The following is an 18,953-nucleotide window of genomic DNA, read 5'->3' as shown; positions in this document are numbered from 1 at the left end:
CCTCCTTCAGGGAATCAAAGGCAGAGATTTAGCGAGTTTGGACGGAGCTTTTTCCTTCTGGCGATCGACGCGTCACAACAGCGTTTGACGAACAGGACAAAGTAATCGACTGAAATACAAACACAGAGAAGTGTCGTGGAAATATATCTGGATCATTTGCCAACGTAAACGGGAGAGAGATTTTAAAGGCCCTGTACGTTATTTATGTCGTGAGAAGTGAAATTAGTATTATGAATGATTCTCGTGAAGGTGTGTGGAGTTTAAAAACACAGTGGAGCACTTCCTGTATCACCACATGACATCACAAGGTGGAACATAGATCAGAAAATACTGTAATATGGGTCATTTAAAGTAGATTGATTTGTTTGTGTATTGTACTGAGATGTAACTCCCTTTTCTTTCTTCCTTTCTCCTTTCTCTTTTCTCCCCTTCCTCCTCTCTCCTTTCTCCCTCTCTTCTCCCTTTCTTCTCCCTCCTCTCTCCTCCATCCTTCCTTCTCTTCCTCTCCTCTCTCTCTTACTCCCTCTCCTCTTCCTTTCTCTCTTCTTCCTCTCTCTTCCCTCGTTCTCCTTCTCTCTCCCTCTCTACTCTCTCTCTCTCTCTCTCTATCCTTCCTCTCCCTCTCCTTCCCTTCCCTCTCTCCCTCTCTTTCTCCTCTCCTCCGTCCTCCCTCTTTCTTCTCTCTCTTCCTCTCCCTTTCTCCTCTCTCTTGCCTCTCTCCTCTCCTTTTCTCTTCCCTCCCTCTTTCTTTCCTCTCCTCTCCCCCTTTCTCTCCTTTCTCCCTCTCTTTTCCCTTTCTTTACTGCTGTCTCTCTTCCCTCTCTCCCTCTTTTTCTCTTTTCCTGCATCCTCCCTCTCTCTTCTCTCCCTCTCCTCTCCCTTTCTCTCCTCTCTCTTCTCTTTCTCCCTTTCTCTCCCTCTCTACCTCTCTTGCCTCTCTCTCCCTCTCTACTCTCTCTCTCCCTCCTTTCTCTCTTCTCCCTTTTTCCTCACTCTTCTCCCCCTTCCTCTCCTTTCTCCCTCTCTTCTGTCTTTCTTAACTGCTGTCTCTCCCCTCTCTCCCTTCCTCTTCTCTTCTCTCTCCCTCCCTTTCTTTCTCCTCTCCTTTCTCTTGCCCGTTTCTCCCTCTCTACTCTCTCCCCATCTCTCCTCTCTCTCTCCTTTGTCCCTCCCTCTCTGTCCCTCTCTCTCTCCTCTCGTCCCTCTCTTCTCCCTCCTCTTCTCCTCCCACTCTCTCTCTCTCTCCTTTCTTTCCTTCCCTCTCTCTCCTCCCTCTGTTCTCCTCCTCTTCTCCTCCCACTCTCTCTCTCTCTCTCTCTCTCTCCTTTCTTTCCTTCCCTCTCTCTCTCTCTCTCTCCTCTCTTCTCCCTCCTCTTCTCCTCCCACTCTCTCTCTCTCTCCTCTCTTTCCTTCCCTCTCTCTCTCCTCTCCTCCCTCTGTTCTCCTCCTCTTCTCCTCCCACTCTCTCTCTCTCTCTCTCTCTCTCTCCTTCTTTCCTTCCCTCTCTCTCTCCTCTCGTCCCTCTCTTCTCCCTCCTCTTCTCCTCCCACTCTCTCTCTCTGTCTCCTTTCTTTCCTTCCCTCTCTCCCTTTCTCCCTCTCTCTTCTCTCCCTTTCTCTCCTCTCTCCTTCTCTCCCTCCCTCTCCCTTTCTCCTCTCTCTTATGCCCTCTCTTCTTCTCCCTCTCCATCTCTCTCCCTTTCTCCTCTCCCTTCGCTCCCTCTCCCTCGCTTTCCTTTCTCCCCCCCTCTCTCCATTCTCCCTTTCTTCTTCCTCCTCTATCCCTCTCACCTCTCCTCTCTTTCCTTTCCTCTCTTCCTCCTCTCCATCCTCCCTCTCACTCTTTCTTCTTTCTCTTCCTCTTGCTTTCTCCTCTCTCTCTCTCTCCTTTCCTTCCCTCCCTCCCTCTCTCTCTCTTTCTCTCTCCGTCCTGCAGCACCTGGAGCCGTGGAAGCTCTATGCGACGGTTGGCGTTCTCTTGGGCATAGACGTTCTGTCTCTCATGATCTGGCAGATCGTGGATCCTCTGCACATCACAGTGGAGGTTCGACAAACGCAGCTTTTACACAGTTTATACTTTTATATCCTCGTCAAACTCTGTGATCAACACCGGCGTTCATGCTCCTGTTTAGATGTTTGATTTTCTACAAACGGTGAGAGGGTCAAACTGACTGTCATGTCTCTCACCACTCGAGATATGTGTAGTGTCTAAAATAAAAATTCTAGCTTGAATTTACGTGAAACTGCCGCAAGAACAAGAGTGAAAAACTGCTGACACACTCGTTTGGTTTGTTTTGTGCAGAAGTTCACGAGGGAGGACCCTAAAGGCGACCTGGACGTGCTGATCCAGCCCCTCCTGGAGCACTGCAGCTCCGAGAAGATGAACACGTGGCTCGGTGAGTGACAGAGCGGCCGGGGCATCCACAACCACACATTTGAACAAAACTTTACAAAGACGAGTGGATCTGGAGCTGCGTCCTGTCTCCCGGGTTTCAGGGGGAGTGATTGACAATCAGAGAGACGTATGGTCCTTTCGTGTCAAATACAAACATGGCGGCTTACACGAGAAAAAACTAGGGCTGGGCAAAAATTTAAAAAATTAATCGCATTAATTGCATGAGTTTGAGTGCAATTAATCACGATTAATCGCATGTTACACGCAACACCAATTAATGAATTAAAAAGTAGAGTATATTGCACTTTTATTGGAAATGTAAATGAAAGAGACAAACATTTGTTGTGCAAACAGCATTTCTTTCACAGGGGAACCTCAGAGTCTTCAGGGTTTTCAGTGAAGGCTCAAGAAAAAATATTGAATGAATTTTTGTACTACTAATATATTTTTTCAATATTTTTAATTCAGTGAGTAATAAACACGACACTAGTAATAATCTAATTCTAGATCATTGTTTTAAACTTGGACTGATATTTCTTGGGAAACAAAGGGTTAATATAATGGAATAGAAATGGACCAATCACAGTTTTTCTTCCAGTTGTATCTGGGTAAATCAGTGACTCCCCCTGCAGCGCTGAACTAAACAAACAAACTCAGCTCAGAGCTCACGGCTGGTCCGGTCAGAGCCGGAACCCGCGGCTGAACCCACGGCTCGCAGAGGCTCGCACACGTTGCATCTCATGTGGTCAGAAAAAAGTGAAAAAGTGTGAAGAAACGTCAAACGTAAAGAAACACTGGCGGTGGACTTTTTCAAAATAAAAGCCAGTGAGAAACAGACGTTTACAATAAAAAAAAGAAAAAATTATAAATAATAAAAACTGCGTTAACGGCGTTAAAATAATTGTCTTGACTTAATGACTTAATTAGTTAACGCAAAATTAACGCATTAATGTGCCCGGCCCTAGAAAAAACAAAATAAAGGACTGAGAAACAGCATGGATTTTCATGGATCGAAGCATCAAAATACTGTTTATCTCAAGTAAAAATAGTTTCTGATTTTGATCTGAATGTTACGAGAACTTTGGAGAGATTTCTGTCTCTGTCTCTGCTCTCCCCTCCTTCTCTCTTCTCTCCCTCTCCCTCACTTTTCTCCCTTTCTCCTCTTCCTCTCCCTTTCTCCTTTCTCACCTCTCTCCCTCGTTTTTTCCTTCTCTCCTCCATCCTCCTCTAAACACTATATCAACTTTTTGCTGCTGAACTGTGTATGTGGTGTTTTAATCGCATTATCTTCTGTTCCACGTCCTTTTAAAACAAAATGGTGGTGGTATATGAGTGTGTGCTGCCTCTAGTGGCCACTGTAATTTCAAGTACTATGTGACATCGCACAAGACTGCCCTGATACAGCCATCAGTTTCAGATCAGAAACACCAGGCTGCAGGAGTGGAGTTTGAAGTGTGGATACTTGTCACACTCTTTCTTATATTTCCAGACACATTCGTCCTTCCCCCTCACTCTCCCCTTTAGTCCTCTCCCTTTAGTCCTCCCGGTTCTGCCCAGGTTCAGCCGCTCTATCTGAAATGTGTTTGTGGAGGAGTTTAGTCCCACTTAATCAAAAATACAAAAACCCACACTGCAAATTTCTCTGATCTGGCCAGATTTGAAAACTTATATCAGGTTATTCATCTTGTTTTCAGATTTATTCTCTACTTACTCGTTCTGAAACTGCTTCATTCTCGTCTAGAGGTCGTTTATTTTAAGAAAACTTGTCAAGTAAAATGATTTTGCTGCATGGACAGAGAATTTCACTAGTTTTAAATCATTTTTCTGATAGATTTAAGTGTTTATATCGTGCATTTTGGTCAAGCTTTTTCGTAGTGCAGAGGTGATTTTCGATGTGGGACAATAGCACTGTCACTGTGTCATTGCTTCGCCTGGAATGTTCTGCAGTATGGCATTAAACTGATCTGTGTACATGGAGATCAGCAGGTGAAGTTACAGGTCAGGTCTGTGAGAAACAAGCCCAGTGGGAATGGATGTTTTTTTAATGTTTCTTCTTAACAATTAGGACTCTTCTGTTTAAATAAACACCAGAGAAATGGATTTAATGCCATATTGTGAAGCATTCCAAGCAAAGCAATAATATCTCCATGGTGACAAGCAGGTTCTGTACTCTCCCAAATGAAATGAACTGAAATGTGTTTCTCTTGCTCTCCTCAGGTGTGGTGTACGGGTACAAAGGTCTGCTCCTGCTGCTCGGGATCTTCTTGGCGTACGAGACCAAGTCCATCTCCACCGAGAAGATCAACGACCACCGCGCCGTGGGCATGGCCATCTACAACGTGGCAGTGAGTAACGCCAGCGCTTTTTATCCTGCTTAAACTATTATAATCCTCGAAACAAAGCGAAAGAAATGTGTTTAAAGGTCCTATATTACACTAAACTGACTCTTGGGAGCTTTAATCCATGTTTAATGTCGTTAACGCTTCAAAAACAGACCTGTGTTTTGTTTCATTCACACATGAGGAAAGACAATAGAATATAAAATTAAACAAAATACAATAATAAAAATGAAAAAAACATACCGTATTTTCCGGGCTATTAGGCGTAGAGCACCACTGTCATTAAATTGTCTATTTTTTTTTTGAATCTCAGTTTTTCAGCAAATTTCTGTAGCAAACCGCGTGGGACTTTTAAATTGGGGAAACCCAACAGTGTGATGGTGAGTGGTTTTTGTTTGTTTGTTGTCGTTCACGGTGACTCTGGGCTTTGTTCAGTTGTGGCGTGTAGGGAGGGTGCTGTCTGGGACCAACGGGTTGTCGGCGTGTTCACAGTGACTCAAGGCCAATTTACGGTCCAGCGTCAAATCGTCTGCGTCACGATGCAGAGACTCTGTGTTGACGCGTACCCCCAACGCAGAGCCTCTGCATCGACTGACGTGCACCTCCGAAATGTTCTAACTACGCATCAAAACCACGCAGACGATAAGAGCTGTGATTGGTCTTCCGTGCCACCGCTCTGTTTACATTTCCTGTCGGCTTTTCTTTCTTTCAGTATATATTGAGAAATGTGTTTAGTGCAGCTTTGTGCTTATGTGTTTACGTTTTACAGAAACGAAACTTAAAACCGCACGGCTAACTTGCGTAAACTAAGCGCTCAAAAAAAAAAAACAGCTCGCTCCTGGTACGCGGTCAGTTTCTGTCGGACTTAAAAAGGACACGACTCAGTGGAATATGAGTGTTCTTTCTGTGACAGAGTCATATTGTACTAATGAGTCTGTTCTGTGCTTTTATCGTGTTGGAGATGGTTCATGTTAAACTTTTCAGAGATTATACGTCTGCAGGTCACACGCATAGACTTTATATATGAATGGACAGATATCGTCGCCCCCTAGCGTTTTGACAGTGAATTACTTCGCGGTGCACAGACCTCGACGCAGATCCATAAATCAAAAACGACGGCGACAAGGCGACGGCAGCAGTGCGCGTTGAGTCGACGCAGAACTATACTTCACCCTTCAGTTGTTCAGTCGTGTCTAGAAGCGGCACATTGCACTCGCTTTTTTCGGTTCGTTCCTCCGTTCCGTTCCTCGTCGGCGTGGAGTGATGAGTGTGTCTGTGGGTGTTTTTCGTTGTGCGGTCGCTGTCTGCTCCGTGTGTGTTTGCGGCTTTGTAGTTTACTGAAGTCGTGCTGGGACACCCGAGTGGATTCATGTACAGGGCGCTCTGGATTGTGGGACGCAGTCGTTTTTTGATGGGGTTGGAGGCTTAAAAGCGCGTTTAATAGCCTGGAAAATACTATGAAATAATACTTAAAACAAACAACAAAGCTTGCCACCTCTTTCCCCCAAACACACAAATTTAAGTCAATAAAAATACAGGTAATGTGTTAGTGAAGCATAACCATACTACTAGGCTTCCTTATATTTGTATTTTGGACAATTTATCATTTAATTTTCTTTTCTTTCTTTTTTTCCCCCATTTTTAATAAACACTTTTAGTAACTATTAGTGTGTAGAGAGTGTAACGGTACACAAAAATCACAGTTCTGTACGTATCTCGGTTTTGAGGTCACAGTTCGGTTCATTTTTGGGAACAAAATGCAAAACCATTTTCTTGTTGTTCATTTGTGTTTTTATTAAACCAACAATTTGTTTTACCATTATACAAACGGTAAAATAGAATAAATGCAACGAGCTGCTCAGTAATACTAATAAGTTAAATAAAATGTTCTCAAATAAGCAACAAATGTATGAAATATTACAAAAAATAAATTCCTTGTAAACAGTAAACACAATTTTTCAAAAAGTAAAGTGCAGCACAAACAGTTCCAGCATGAACTTTTATTTAATCTTCATATTTTTGGCCAGAAAAAAAAAACAAAAAACAACTGCTGCAGTTACAACGTTTCCAGCAAAACCATTTTTCTTGGGACAGAGGTTGCGAGTGAGGAGGAGGGGGGGGAGCGGAGATTCCACGCCGGCGAAAGGCAAACGTGAGGGCCGTGGCGCAACAAATGTAGTTTTGTGAGGATTCATGTGGTTCGGAGTAGAGCCCGACCGATATATCGGCTGGCCGATATTATCGGCTGATATGGGCACCTCGAGGCATATCGGCTATCGGCCGATATGCTTGCTGATAGGGGCCGATATTTCACGTGGGCATGTGATACGTCGTTAAAAAATCTTAGACTCTCTACATTCTGTTCATTTAATCCAATTTACAGACAGATAAATGTCCTAATATGTGGCTCCACATCAATATTTATCTACGGAGTCATTTGTCTGTGTGTGTGTGTCCGTATTGTCCCTGAACACACCACAGAGTCGCGTCACTCACGTGTGTTTGTTTACATCCGCAGACACAGATCCAAACATTGAGATTATTTTCTTTTTACGGACAATCGGTTTGAGTCTGAATTAAAAGGACATTTATTTAGTGCAGATTGTGATGTGGGAGGAGCCTGTGTGAGCGGTGAGTGTTGGAAATATGTCGACTTTCAAGCTAGTTTTTGTCATTTGTTTATGGGTTAGCTGCTGTAGCTCCCGCACATATAAACAGACTGTTTTCTATTGGTCTGTTTTGTAAAGTGACTATATTGGCCGTATATTTGTTACTGGACCTGCACTGAATATGTAAATGAGCTGTGAACAGATGTGTGAATTATGACATTTGCATAAATAAATTGCGGCGCGCAGCATTTACGGCTTAATAGCGGTCCGTTATGGGTCCGTCGAACGAAATGACTCTTAGAACCGGCTCTTTGAAGCGAAACGACGGGAGCCTGATCCTTATTAGGAGCCGTGTTTTCTCTTTCTCTCACTTTTTTCCTGTTCACGCCGCGTGCAGACTCGTGGTTTGACAGCGGCAGCGGCTGAAAACGAAACTTTGAGAAATTTGCGTGTACATAGGATAAAAAAAAAAAAAAAAAAACGAGCATATTTGCTGTAGTTTAGCATAAAATAAGTAAGTCCTGGTTTAGACCTTTTTCAGTCCTGGTTTAGACCTGGTTCAGTCCTGATTCAGTCCTGCTTTAGACGTGCTTTAGACTTGCTTGCAACAAAACAATCTGAAGAGCCACTTGGGAGCCAAAAGAACCAGCAGCTTTTAGTGAGCCGAGCCAAAAGAGCCGGTTCTCTAAAAAGAACTGGAATACCCATCACTAGTGTCTAGAATGTGATGCAAAAATGCCATTAAACCAACCTACTGTCTGTAAATATGATGTAAAGAGGCAGAATAACAATAAATGTTGCCTAAATAAACTCAATTTAAAATCCACCAGAGCCAAACCTAAGTTTTTTAAACAATTCAACATTTACAGTGAATTTTTACGTCACTAAATATATCGGGGATTATATCGGCAGCTCCAACTCCCATTATATGGGTTTCATATCGGCCACAGCAAAATCCATATCGGTCGGGCTCTAGTTCGGAGGGACATAGTCAAGGCGGGGGGCAATTGTTATCAAGGTGGTCGCCCTAACTATAAAGCGCCGCGGGAAACACTGACACCCAATTATGGATGAGTTCTCTTCTGAATATTAAAAAGCCGAGCCTCCGTGTAGCTGCACATGTAGTGGTGGAATATAAACACACATAACCCTGCACCAAACCCAACGCCTCGTACCGAATACATGTACCGTTACACCCCTAGTAACTCTACTTAAAGGTTGTATGGAGGATTTTTTAAGGAAAGAGAAATACAGCAACACTCCTTTTCCAAATGTTGTTCATGCGTGACACCACCTTCCTCCTCCACAGCTCCTTCAGTAGAAACACCTCCTCCCGCCTCCTGACTCTAGAAATCACGCTTGTTTACCTCCAGTGCGCGTCCAGAATTACTGTTGAAGTGACATTTCAGTTTTTAGACCCTTCGTCTGCTTCAGTCGCGCCATCGCTGGAAGGAATCTCCAAGAATCACCTCAGTTTGTCTTCGCTCCTTTTCCCCTTCTCTTCTTCTTTCAGCGACCTCAAAAACGGACTTTCTTTTGCGGCGAACCGGTCGTGGATTCTCGTCCGCCATCGCGACAAACTTTGTGCGAAATGCGAGGAAGCGACAGTTTGAAAAAGCCTCTAAGAACCGCTGCATAAACCACGTACGCCAACGACTCAGTTACATTAAAAACTTAGGGAGTTTGATTGACAACCTAACAGCCAATAGATAAAGAGGTAGTCTCATTATCTATTGGCTGATGTTTATCTGGCCTCACTACGTCCACAGTTGATAGATTTTCATTCTTTTTTTTTTGGTCATCATAATTACAAGGCTGCTGCGTCTCTGTAATGGTATTTTAAACTTTCACTGACAATTTGAAACTAAAAAAAAAAAAAAAAATCCTCCATACGACCTTTAACTAATATTGTTTTCACCATCATCATTTCCTTTCATCATCTTTTACTTTTTACTACAGTCTTAACGCATCATTTTTATTTTATTTTTCGTCTTCCCCCCTTTCTTTCCTTTCCTTTTTCAAAAATATATTATTATTATTATTATTGCTGTTGTTGTTATTATTTATTTATTTATTATATTTTCTATCATGAATTCTCTTCTTTTTTTAAATATAAATTATGATTTGTGTTTGTTTTGTCTTTGTTCCATGAGTAATGTTTGAGCAATCCTTTATTATTATTAGTCTGTCCAAATTTCTCAAAGCTCAAAATGCTCTGTTCTACCTAGGGATGGGCATGATTAATCGATTAATCGATAATTGATCATTAAGAATTTCGTCGATTACGTTCATTTTTAATCAACAAGCAGAATGTCGGTCGCTGTGCGTAGCGTAGGGTGACCAAACGTCCGTTTTTCCATGGACATGTCCGTTTTCCACGTCCTGTCCTTGCCCGTCCAGTTTTTTTTTTTTTTTTTATATAAAGTGATGTAAATGTCCAGGTTTTCATTTCCTTTCATTGGGCCATTAAACTGAGCGTCTCTCGTAGCTCTTTGTAACTCAGAAGGAGCGAACAGACACAAACAGCCGAAGTGCAAATGCGCATTTAACGATGACTTGTACCAGAAATTCCCCACTTTTCGTCCCGGTCGAGACAAGTGTGAGTCCATGTGCACAGTGTACAAAACAGCACATATGTTTCAGTGTCCAGTGGCGATGCCAGGGACCTCAAAGCACCAGGACACAGAAAAACATTACAAATAAAAAAAAAAAACATGCAAATTAAAGAAAAACATGCAAATTAGCCATGTGGTTTTAAGTTTAGTTTCTGTGAGTCTTGTGCAAAGCTGCATTAAACACATTATAATGTCAAACGGGCTGATGTGGCTCTAGAGTCGTTATTGTTTATATGTCGTAAAGTTCGATTGTTAATTCTCCCGACGATCGATGAATGAAATTTCCTCGAATGCCCATCCCTAGTTCCACCTTGTGATGTCACGAAGCTGTATTTTCCAAGTGAACAGCTCCTTTTACTATTTAGTTCAACAGAGATTAGAACTTCCAGGGTTGATATTACTGTAGTGAAGCTTTGTGGAGTTTAAAAACACAATGGAGCGTCGCAAGGTTTAACAGAGTGTTTTCAGGGTTTGTGTTAAATGTGTGAATGAAACAAAACTCTCCAGGTACGTTTGTGATGAGGAAACAACATAATGACGCATAATAGATCAGAAAAGAGCGTAAAATGGGCCTTGAAGAGTTTTTGTTTCGCACGTGTTAGTGAGTTATTGTTCGTTAAAGGCCCCCGCGCTCCTCTCAGCTCGGCTCTCATTAGTGCAGTTTTAGCTCCCCTCCTGTGGTCAGTGTGAACTTCACTTCACAATCATGCAAATGAGCGAGAAAGCAAAGCGAGGTTTATTTATACTCCACCTTTCGCAAATGAAACAGCGGCAGCTCCGGCCTATTCGAATTAATGAGTGTTTTAACTACAGGCTCACGGGATTTAAGCTCGAGAAGTCGACGTAACATCGCTTTTGGAGCAATGTGTGCGTGTGAGTGTTTTTACCTTTGCCAGGGAAAGACATAAAGACTTAATAATTGCAAAATGAATAAGTAATAAAGCACTGGATTTATGTAGGACAAAACGAAAACACCAGAGAGCTGCTAGTTTCACCAGTGACAAGAAAGTCGCTCCGGAGTATAAGTCGCACCAACAAAAAATGCGTAATGAAGAAGAAAAAAATATATATAAGTTGCACGTTTTAGAGGGAATGTATTTTATAAAATCAGAGACCAGGAACTGACATTTCATCTTGGCAAGTTACAGTAAAAACAATAGAAGAGAGAAAAACAGACTGAACAGTTCTTCAGATAAACTATAACAGAAACAACAGAACAAGTTTAACAAACTCTCCATCTCACTCCAAACAGTGTTGGGGAGTAACAGATTACATGTACTGGAGTTATGTAATCAGAGTACAAATTATGAGTAACTGTATTCAGTTACAGTTACTGTTTCAGTGAGTGGTAATTGGATTACAGTTACTTTGTTAAAATAAATGGATTACATGGAGGTATTTTCCTGTTTTCACATTTTGGGCTAAACCAGGACTAAACCAGGACTAAACCAGGTCTAAACCAGGACTAACCAGGTCTAAAGGACTAAACCAGTCTAAACCAGACTAAACCAGGTCTAAAACCAGGACTAAACCAGGTCTAAACCAGGACTAAACCAAACCAGGTCTAAAACCAGGACTAAACTAAACCAGGACTAAACCAGGATTAAACCAGGTCTAAACCAGGACTAAACCAGGACTAAAACGGGGCTAAAACGGGGCTAAAACGGGGCTAAACCAGGTCTAAACCAGGTTTAAACCAGGTCTAAACCAGGACTAAACCAGGTCTAAACCAGGACTAAACCAGGTCTAAACCAGGTCTAAACCAGGACTAAACCAGGTCTAAACCAGGACTAAGCCAGGACTAAACCAGGTCTAAACCAGGACTAAACCAGGACTAAACCAGGTCTAAACCAGGTCTAAAACCAGGACTAAACCAGGTCTAAACCAGGACTAAACTAAACAGGTCTAAACCAGGACTAAACCAGGACTAAACCAGGTCTAAACAGGACTAAACCAGGTCTAAACTAAACCAGGACTAAACAGGTCTAAACAGGACTAAACCAGGTAACCAGGACTAAACCAGGACTAAACTAAACCAGGACTAAACCAGGACTAAACCAGGTCTAAACCAGTCTAAACCAGGACTAAACCAGGTCTAAACCAGGACTAAACCAGGTCTAAACCAGGTCTAAACCAGGACTAAACCAGGTCTAAACCAGGACTAACCAGGACTAAACCAGGACTAAACCAGGACTAAACCAGGACTAAACAGGTCTAAACCAGGACTAACCAGGTCTTAACCAGGTCTAAACCAGGTCTAAACCAGGACTAAACCAGGTCTAAACCAGGACTAAACCAGGACTAAACCAGGACTAAACTAAACCAGGTCTAAACAGGACTAAACCAGGAAACCAGGTCTAAACCAGGACTAAACCAGTCTAAACCAGGACTAAACCAGGTCTAAACCAGGTCTAAACCAGGACTAAACCAGGTCTAAACCAGGACTAAACAGGATTAAACCAGTAAAACAGTCTAAACCAGGTCTAAACCAGGTCTAAACCAGTCTAAACCAGGTCTAAACCAGGACTAAACCAGGTCTAAACCAGGTCTAAACCAGGTCTAAACCAGTTCTAAACCAGGTCTAAAACAGGACTAAAACAGGATTTAACAGGACTAAATCCTGCTGCATGAACGTGTCTCTCTTCTTCTATCAATAATATTTTTAATTTGTTCAGTAAAGTCTGGGCTTTTTATTTTCTTTTAACAGACAAAAACTTCTTATGTGAAGATTTCCTCGTCTTTGTTCTCTACAGCAAATCAAGTAATCCAAAGTATCAGATTACATTACTCACTTTAAGTAATTTAATGGATTACGTTACAAACTACATTTTGGGGTCTGTAATCTGTAATCTGTAGGGGATTACATTTTAAAAGTCACCTTCCCAACACTGACTCCAAATCACTAAATCCATTCAATTCTTCATCCTCGGTGTCACTTCTGAACAACTCCTCGACCTCCGGAGGTAAACAGACGCCGCTTCCTCTTCTGTGTCGCTGTCGTCAGACTCAGCATCAGTTCCAGTTAGAATTATTCGGGTCTTTCTGAATCCCGACAGGATGGTTTCGGTGTCACTGAAGTCCAGGCTTTGTCCATCCATCCAGTGACTTCAGGAAAGTTTCATGGTGTCACAAGTTTCTCTCTCACTCCAAACTTTCTTTCTGCTGCTCGATTATTGTTTGTAATCTGCAAAATCTGATTTCCTTTTTGGGGGCGTTTGTGTTCAGTCTTCTCAGTCTTTGTCTTTATAAATTTGTTTAGATTTTAAAATTTTCAGTGGTACAAAAGTAATGGTGCGATCGACTGACATGATACAGACAGGGACAGAGGCTCTTTCTGCAGGAGACATGCGCAGTAGAGCCAAGTGACAGTGGTACAGGAGGAACAGGAGCAGCAGATACTCACACACAAGACTAGAACCTCTCGACGCTTCAGTGTGAAAATGTTAATATATAAGTCGCACCGGAGTATAAGTCACAGGAAACACCCAAACCATGAAAAAAAGTGCGACTTATAGCCCAAAAAATACACGACGAGGCTCAGATGAGGTACAGTCAGACGTGTATAAAACATAAACCATCATCCAGTCATTAGTGCACAAAGTTAGGCATTAAAACTTTTGCTTTGGTGATATAAGAGTTGAGTGACAATAATAAATAGATAAATAATTAATTAAATGAAAACAAATAAAATAATAGCTGTAAAATATAATACAGTACAGTACAAAAAAAAATGAAGAAAATGGGTAAAAATTATATGTAGTGTGCATAGTGTGTCATTTATTTTGCTGTATGTAAATATTTGTAAAGTTTTTTGATCAATGTCCATAAGCAACCACATGATTTTTGAAACTACTGTATGTCATGAGCAGGGATCCTTTTCTGTAATCAGATAACTCCAGAAATCAGATAACGGTCCAGTTCTGTGTGTGCATTTGGATGTAGCGTCCGAAAGCACAGTCTGTACATTTGAGAATCATTTCTTTTATTCCTCCAGTTTTTTTTGTTTTTTTTTTCCGTCTGAACAACACATTGTACCTGCGTCACTTTCACACTTCATTATCAGCTCGCACATGATCTGTCAGTCAGGACGCCGTCACGTCTCGTGTTAATGCTGATGTTAATGTCATCTCTGCAGCGGAGGGACGTAGCGAAGTAAAAGGAGTAAAGTTCTGTACTCAGATTTGTAACTTTTCTGGTGGAGAGGCTGTCAAATGTTAGTGCTTTGTCTAAAATGTTTCACAGTGTGGTATTAACCTTTTTTTTTATCTTCGTTCAGACCAAACCAGACCAAGTTACGGGTCAGATCTGTGGTATTTTTCAGCTACAAAACCACTTGTAATTGAATAAATGTAAGGTAGAGCTTAATGTCACACTGCGGAACATTCCAGGAAGAGCGATGACATCTCCATGGAAACAACCAGGTGACAGTGGCCCAACCAAAAATTGATGCAGTGCAATTTTAAGTATCCATCTGTGCATTTTAACGTGGATACTTTTTACTTTTGCTCTCCGCAGATCTGACCTGTAACTTGCTCTGCTTTGGTCTCCATGGAGATAAAAAGATTTAATGCCACACTGTGAAACATTCCAGACAAAGCAATAACATCTCCACGGAGAAAAGCATCTGACAGATCCTCCAAAATTAAAGTGACCCAGTCGATTTTGTCTTTATTAAGTCGATTTGTTTCTTGTTTCTTGTTTTCTCTTTGTGATTCTTTTACTTTCGCTTGAGTATTTATTTGCTCAGGTATCAGTACTTTTACTTAAGTAACAAAACGGAGTACTTCTTCCATGGTTGCTTCACTGTTGTGGTCATAGCAGATTGTCAAAGCCTGATCCCGTCAGATCTCAGAGAAGTGGTTTGTACTTGGATGGGAGACCACTGGGAAACTCAGGTCCCACAGGGGGGCACCAGTCGCAAAAAACTGTTGTTGTGTCCTTAGGCAAGACACTTCACCCGCATTGCCTTGTATAAAAGTGGTGTGTGTGTTAGAGTGTGTATCGGGCCGAATTTTTCAGTCCGAGATCGGGCCGCGTCCAACAGAGCAGTGATCGAATCCGACTTGAGCCCGATTGGCTTTAAGATATTTGTGTCCGAACTCAACACAATTAAAATCACATTATATTCAGGATATTGTTTGTGTTCCTCTAACGGACACAGAGACGCAAAATACAGCCTCTGGATAAAGCGAAAATAATGAGAAGACTTTATTACTCACCTCTCGTAAAGTGGTAAATCTAAAGTGCAGCATCTCATCCACATTATCCATAGAAATTGTCCTCAGCAAATAAAGGCATCCAGTCCACAAAACAACGCTGTGAATCCAGTTTGAAGGTTACAAGTAAAAAGGCCGGAGTAGTTCCTCACGTGTGTCTGTTTACATCCACACAGCGCACAGATCGAGGTGAAGCTGCAGATTTGTGACGGTGACTCTACTTCCTGTGGACTTTATCTCCAATCTTTAATGCTTTAAAAATCATGAATCTGAAGTTTTGCACCACATTTCACAAATTATAATCACACAGTTTTGAATTGTATCTAAACTAGAAGTGCAGAGCTCTGATCTTTGAACTAGGGATGGGCATGATTAGTCGATTAATCGATAATTGATCATTAAGAATTTAATCGATTACGTTATTTTAATCGACAAACCGAATGTAGGTTGCTGTGTGTAGTGTGACCAAACAGGTGTGTACATGTGTCTCTGCATCAGAAGGAGCGAGACACAAACAGTCGGTCAGTCTGCAACGTACTGAAGTGCTTTTAACGATGATTTGTACAAGAAATTTCACACTTTCCGTTGCGTTCGGGACAAGTGTGAGTCCATGTGCACAGTGTATAAAGCAGCACATATGTTTCTGTGTCCAGTGGGAAAAAGTTTTACCAGGTGAGAGTCGCTCAATGTCGATGACGAGGCCCCACCCCCTCCCCCCGTACGCTGTCCTGGTTTTGACAAACACAAATCTGGTCACACTAACCTGTATTCACCTGAGTCATGTCTTTTAATCCGACAGAAACTGAACCACATCAGCGACACAAGAGCTGTAGTTTTATCTTCCCTGAGTTTATGCAAATTAGTGATGTGGTTTTAAGTTTAGTTTCTGTGAGAGTTGCACAAAACTGAATTAAACACATTATAATGTCAAACGGGCTGATGTGGCTCTAGAGTCTTTACAGTTTATATGTCGTAAAGTTGAATTTATTTATGCAGATTAGTAGTGCAGATAGCAATAATAATGATAATCATTTTAATATAAAAACGTTAATGATTAATCGATAATCGATCGTTAATTCTTCCGATGATCGATTAAGAAAATTTCATCGAATGCCCATCCCTACTTTGGACACGTAAGAGTCTCAGAGCGAGTGGTTTTACTGGCGACAGGAAACAGCTGACGCACTGAAGTTAATATTTAAATATTGTCAGAACCGTCGGACTTCGATCGGGTGAATAAATAATGATCTGTAAAGCGTCTTTGTGACATACGTCTGTGAAAAGCCCTGCATAAATAAAAACGTACTTACTTCCTCTGTTACATGGCGGAGAGTTTAACCTCCACTGCCGCTCTCCGCCTCTGAATGGACCACAGGAAGAACAGATTTGAGTGTCGAGTGGGAGGAATGCTAATGATACAGTGAATATTGCATGACCTGTTTACAAAAGGGACTTGTTTTGTAATAGAGAATAATCCATCATTTATTCAAGACGCTTTTTTATTTTCTATTTCTTATTTGAGAATGTATTGGATTTCCCGGAAGGACTCTAGCTCAGTTTTATTAAGAAGTTTTTGTTGAATATTTTAAAGCAGATCTATTCCGCAAAATCGACTTTTCAGAGCTTTTAAGCATATTATAGTAGTTTCCCTTCTTATTGACCCGCTCCAAGTTGCATTTGGAAAGATTTTTAGACTTAGACAAACATTATTCAACCACAAGGGAAATTACTTGGACACAGCAGCTCACACATCACAATATAATAACAAAGAGTAAAAGGATATAGATGGTAAGAATACATTCTAAATAAGTAGTAATAAAAACAGAAAGCAGAATTATATAAATGTAAAGTACAATACATATATATATATACATGCATGTTTGAGTAATCTTGAATCGATTATTTTCAAGACGTTGTTTTCACCGCCACCAGCAGATCCTCACAGCTCTGTACTCACTTCATTCTTCAGTTTTACTTTCTTAATCTGTGAGTGTGTTTACATGCACATCAATAACCCGGTTATTATCTATATCCCGGTTCTGTCAGTATTCGTGTTACTGCGTTTACATGCGCACTGAGAAACCGGGACACTCATATCCGCGTGTACATGATCAAATGGAGTATCCCGGTTTCTTGACATAATCTTACAAATACGCAGGCACAAAATTTAACTTAAATCAATTTCATAAACCAGGAAAAATACAAACCGTGAGCTCCTTTAGCATAAGAAGCTAAGGAGCTACGAGATCTCCCACAATCCACTGTGCAGATTCTTCATTAAAATCTTCTGCATAAATAAACTCAACTTTACAACATATAAACCATAAACACTATAGACACATCAGCTTAAGACTTAAGACCGTAGGCTAATTAGCATAAACTGTTAGCGGCGATAAAAACAACTCGCTCCTTGTGCCGCTGATGTGATCAGTTTCTTTTGGACTAAATGACACGACTCTGTGGATTATGTGTGTTATTTCTGTGACAGAAGAGGCGCTGATGATGGTAAGTGTGTTCCGTGCGTGTGTTGTATAGGAGATAGTTCATGTTTTAGCTTTTCAGCATCACACGAGTGCAGGTCGTACGAGTGCAGATTGTACGTGTGCAGGTTTAGCGCAGCTCTTAATTTTACAGTCATTTCACTCGTTTGGTCACTTTATTTATGTTGGTCAATTTATTTATGTGACTACTGTTGTGGTGAAAGGCTGGAAAGTGTCTTTTGGACGCGTGCAGACTCAACTTTATGTTGCAGTAACCGGGATACTGCGTTTACATGCCACAAGTATCCCGGTTACTATCGGAATAAACCATCTACAGTAACACGGTTTCTAATAACCGGGATACTGCCATAACCGGGTTACTGCGTTTACATGCACCATCAAGAAACCGGGATACTCAAAAAACCCGATCATAACCGGGTTATTGATGTGCATGTATACACACTCTGTGATATACGTAGGATTCGGCAGTGTTTTGTAGTTATTTTTGTACAAATGGAAAAAAATAAAATAAAATGCCGCTTGCCAGTGTGATTTGCAGATGTCTGTTGGAGGTGCAGACTCTTTGTTGTGAGATTGTTTACGGCGACGTCGACTCCCACTGGACACCACAGCTCCTTTTATTAACTTTAGTAGTAGTAATATTTATAATAATGATCGCTGATGTATTTGGAGATGCAGCAGTATCAGTAGCAGTAATGGTAGTAGTAGTAGTAGTAGTAGTATTAGCAGCAGTAGTAGTATTTATATTAACGAAAGCTGATGTATTTACTGTAGTTTGAGCTGTGGTAATAGTAGCAGTAGTACTAGTAGTAGTAGTAGCAGTAGTTATAATGATTGCTGATGTACTTACTTAGAGCTGCAGTAATAGTAGTAGTAGTAGTAGTAAAAGTAATAGAAGTAGTAGTAAAAATAGTAGTAGTATAATAAAGGAAGCCAATGTACTTACTCTAGTTAGAGCTGTAGTAGTAGCAGTAGCAGTATTAGTAGTATTAGTAGTAGTAGTAGTTATAAAGATAGCTGATGCTTACTCTGTAGTAGTAGTAGTAGTAGTAGTAGTAGTAAGTAGTAGTAGTATAATAGTAGTAGTAAAGGAAGCTGATGAACTACTCTAGTTAGCTCTGTAGTAGTAGAGCAGCAGTAGTAGTAGTAGTAGTAGTAGTAGTAGTAGTAATAGAAGTTATAATAAAGATAGCTGATATACTTACTCCTACTTGTAGTAGTAGCAGAATATTACTATTATTATTATTATTAGTAGTAGTAGTAGTAGTATTAGCAGCAG

The 18,953-nt window shown here is 41.1% G+C and overlaps 1 protein-coding gene across 1 annotated transcript in view; it reads left to right on the top strand.

The window, feature by feature from the left end:
• gabbr1b (gamma-aminobutyric acid (GABA) B receptor, 1b) overlaps positions 1-18,953 on the top strand; it is a 654,324-nt gene that overhangs the window by 609,129 nt on the left and 26,242 nt on the right. The window contains exons 18-20 of the mRNA XM_055157144.1: positions 1,936-2,043; positions 2,302-2,395; positions 4,612-4,739. Coding sequence (XP_055013119.1) covers positions 1,936-2,043; positions 2,302-2,395; positions 4,612-4,739 — 330 coding nt within the window. The remainder of the gene's footprint in view (positions 1-1,935; positions 2,044-2,301; positions 2,396-4,611; positions 4,740-18,953) is intronic.

This window comes from Boleophthalmus pectinirostris, unplaced genomic scaffold (genome assembly GCF_026225935.1).
Source record: "Boleophthalmus pectinirostris isolate CB_2022bp ecotype Guang Dong unplaced genomic scaffold, ASM2622593v1 HiC_scaffold_21, whole genome shotgun sequence".
Taxonomy (NCBI): Eukaryota; Metazoa; Chordata; class Actinopteri; order Gobiiformes; family Gobiidae; genus Boleophthalmus; species Boleophthalmus pectinirostris.
This window is presented reverse-complemented; position numbering and strand designations above follow the sequence as displayed.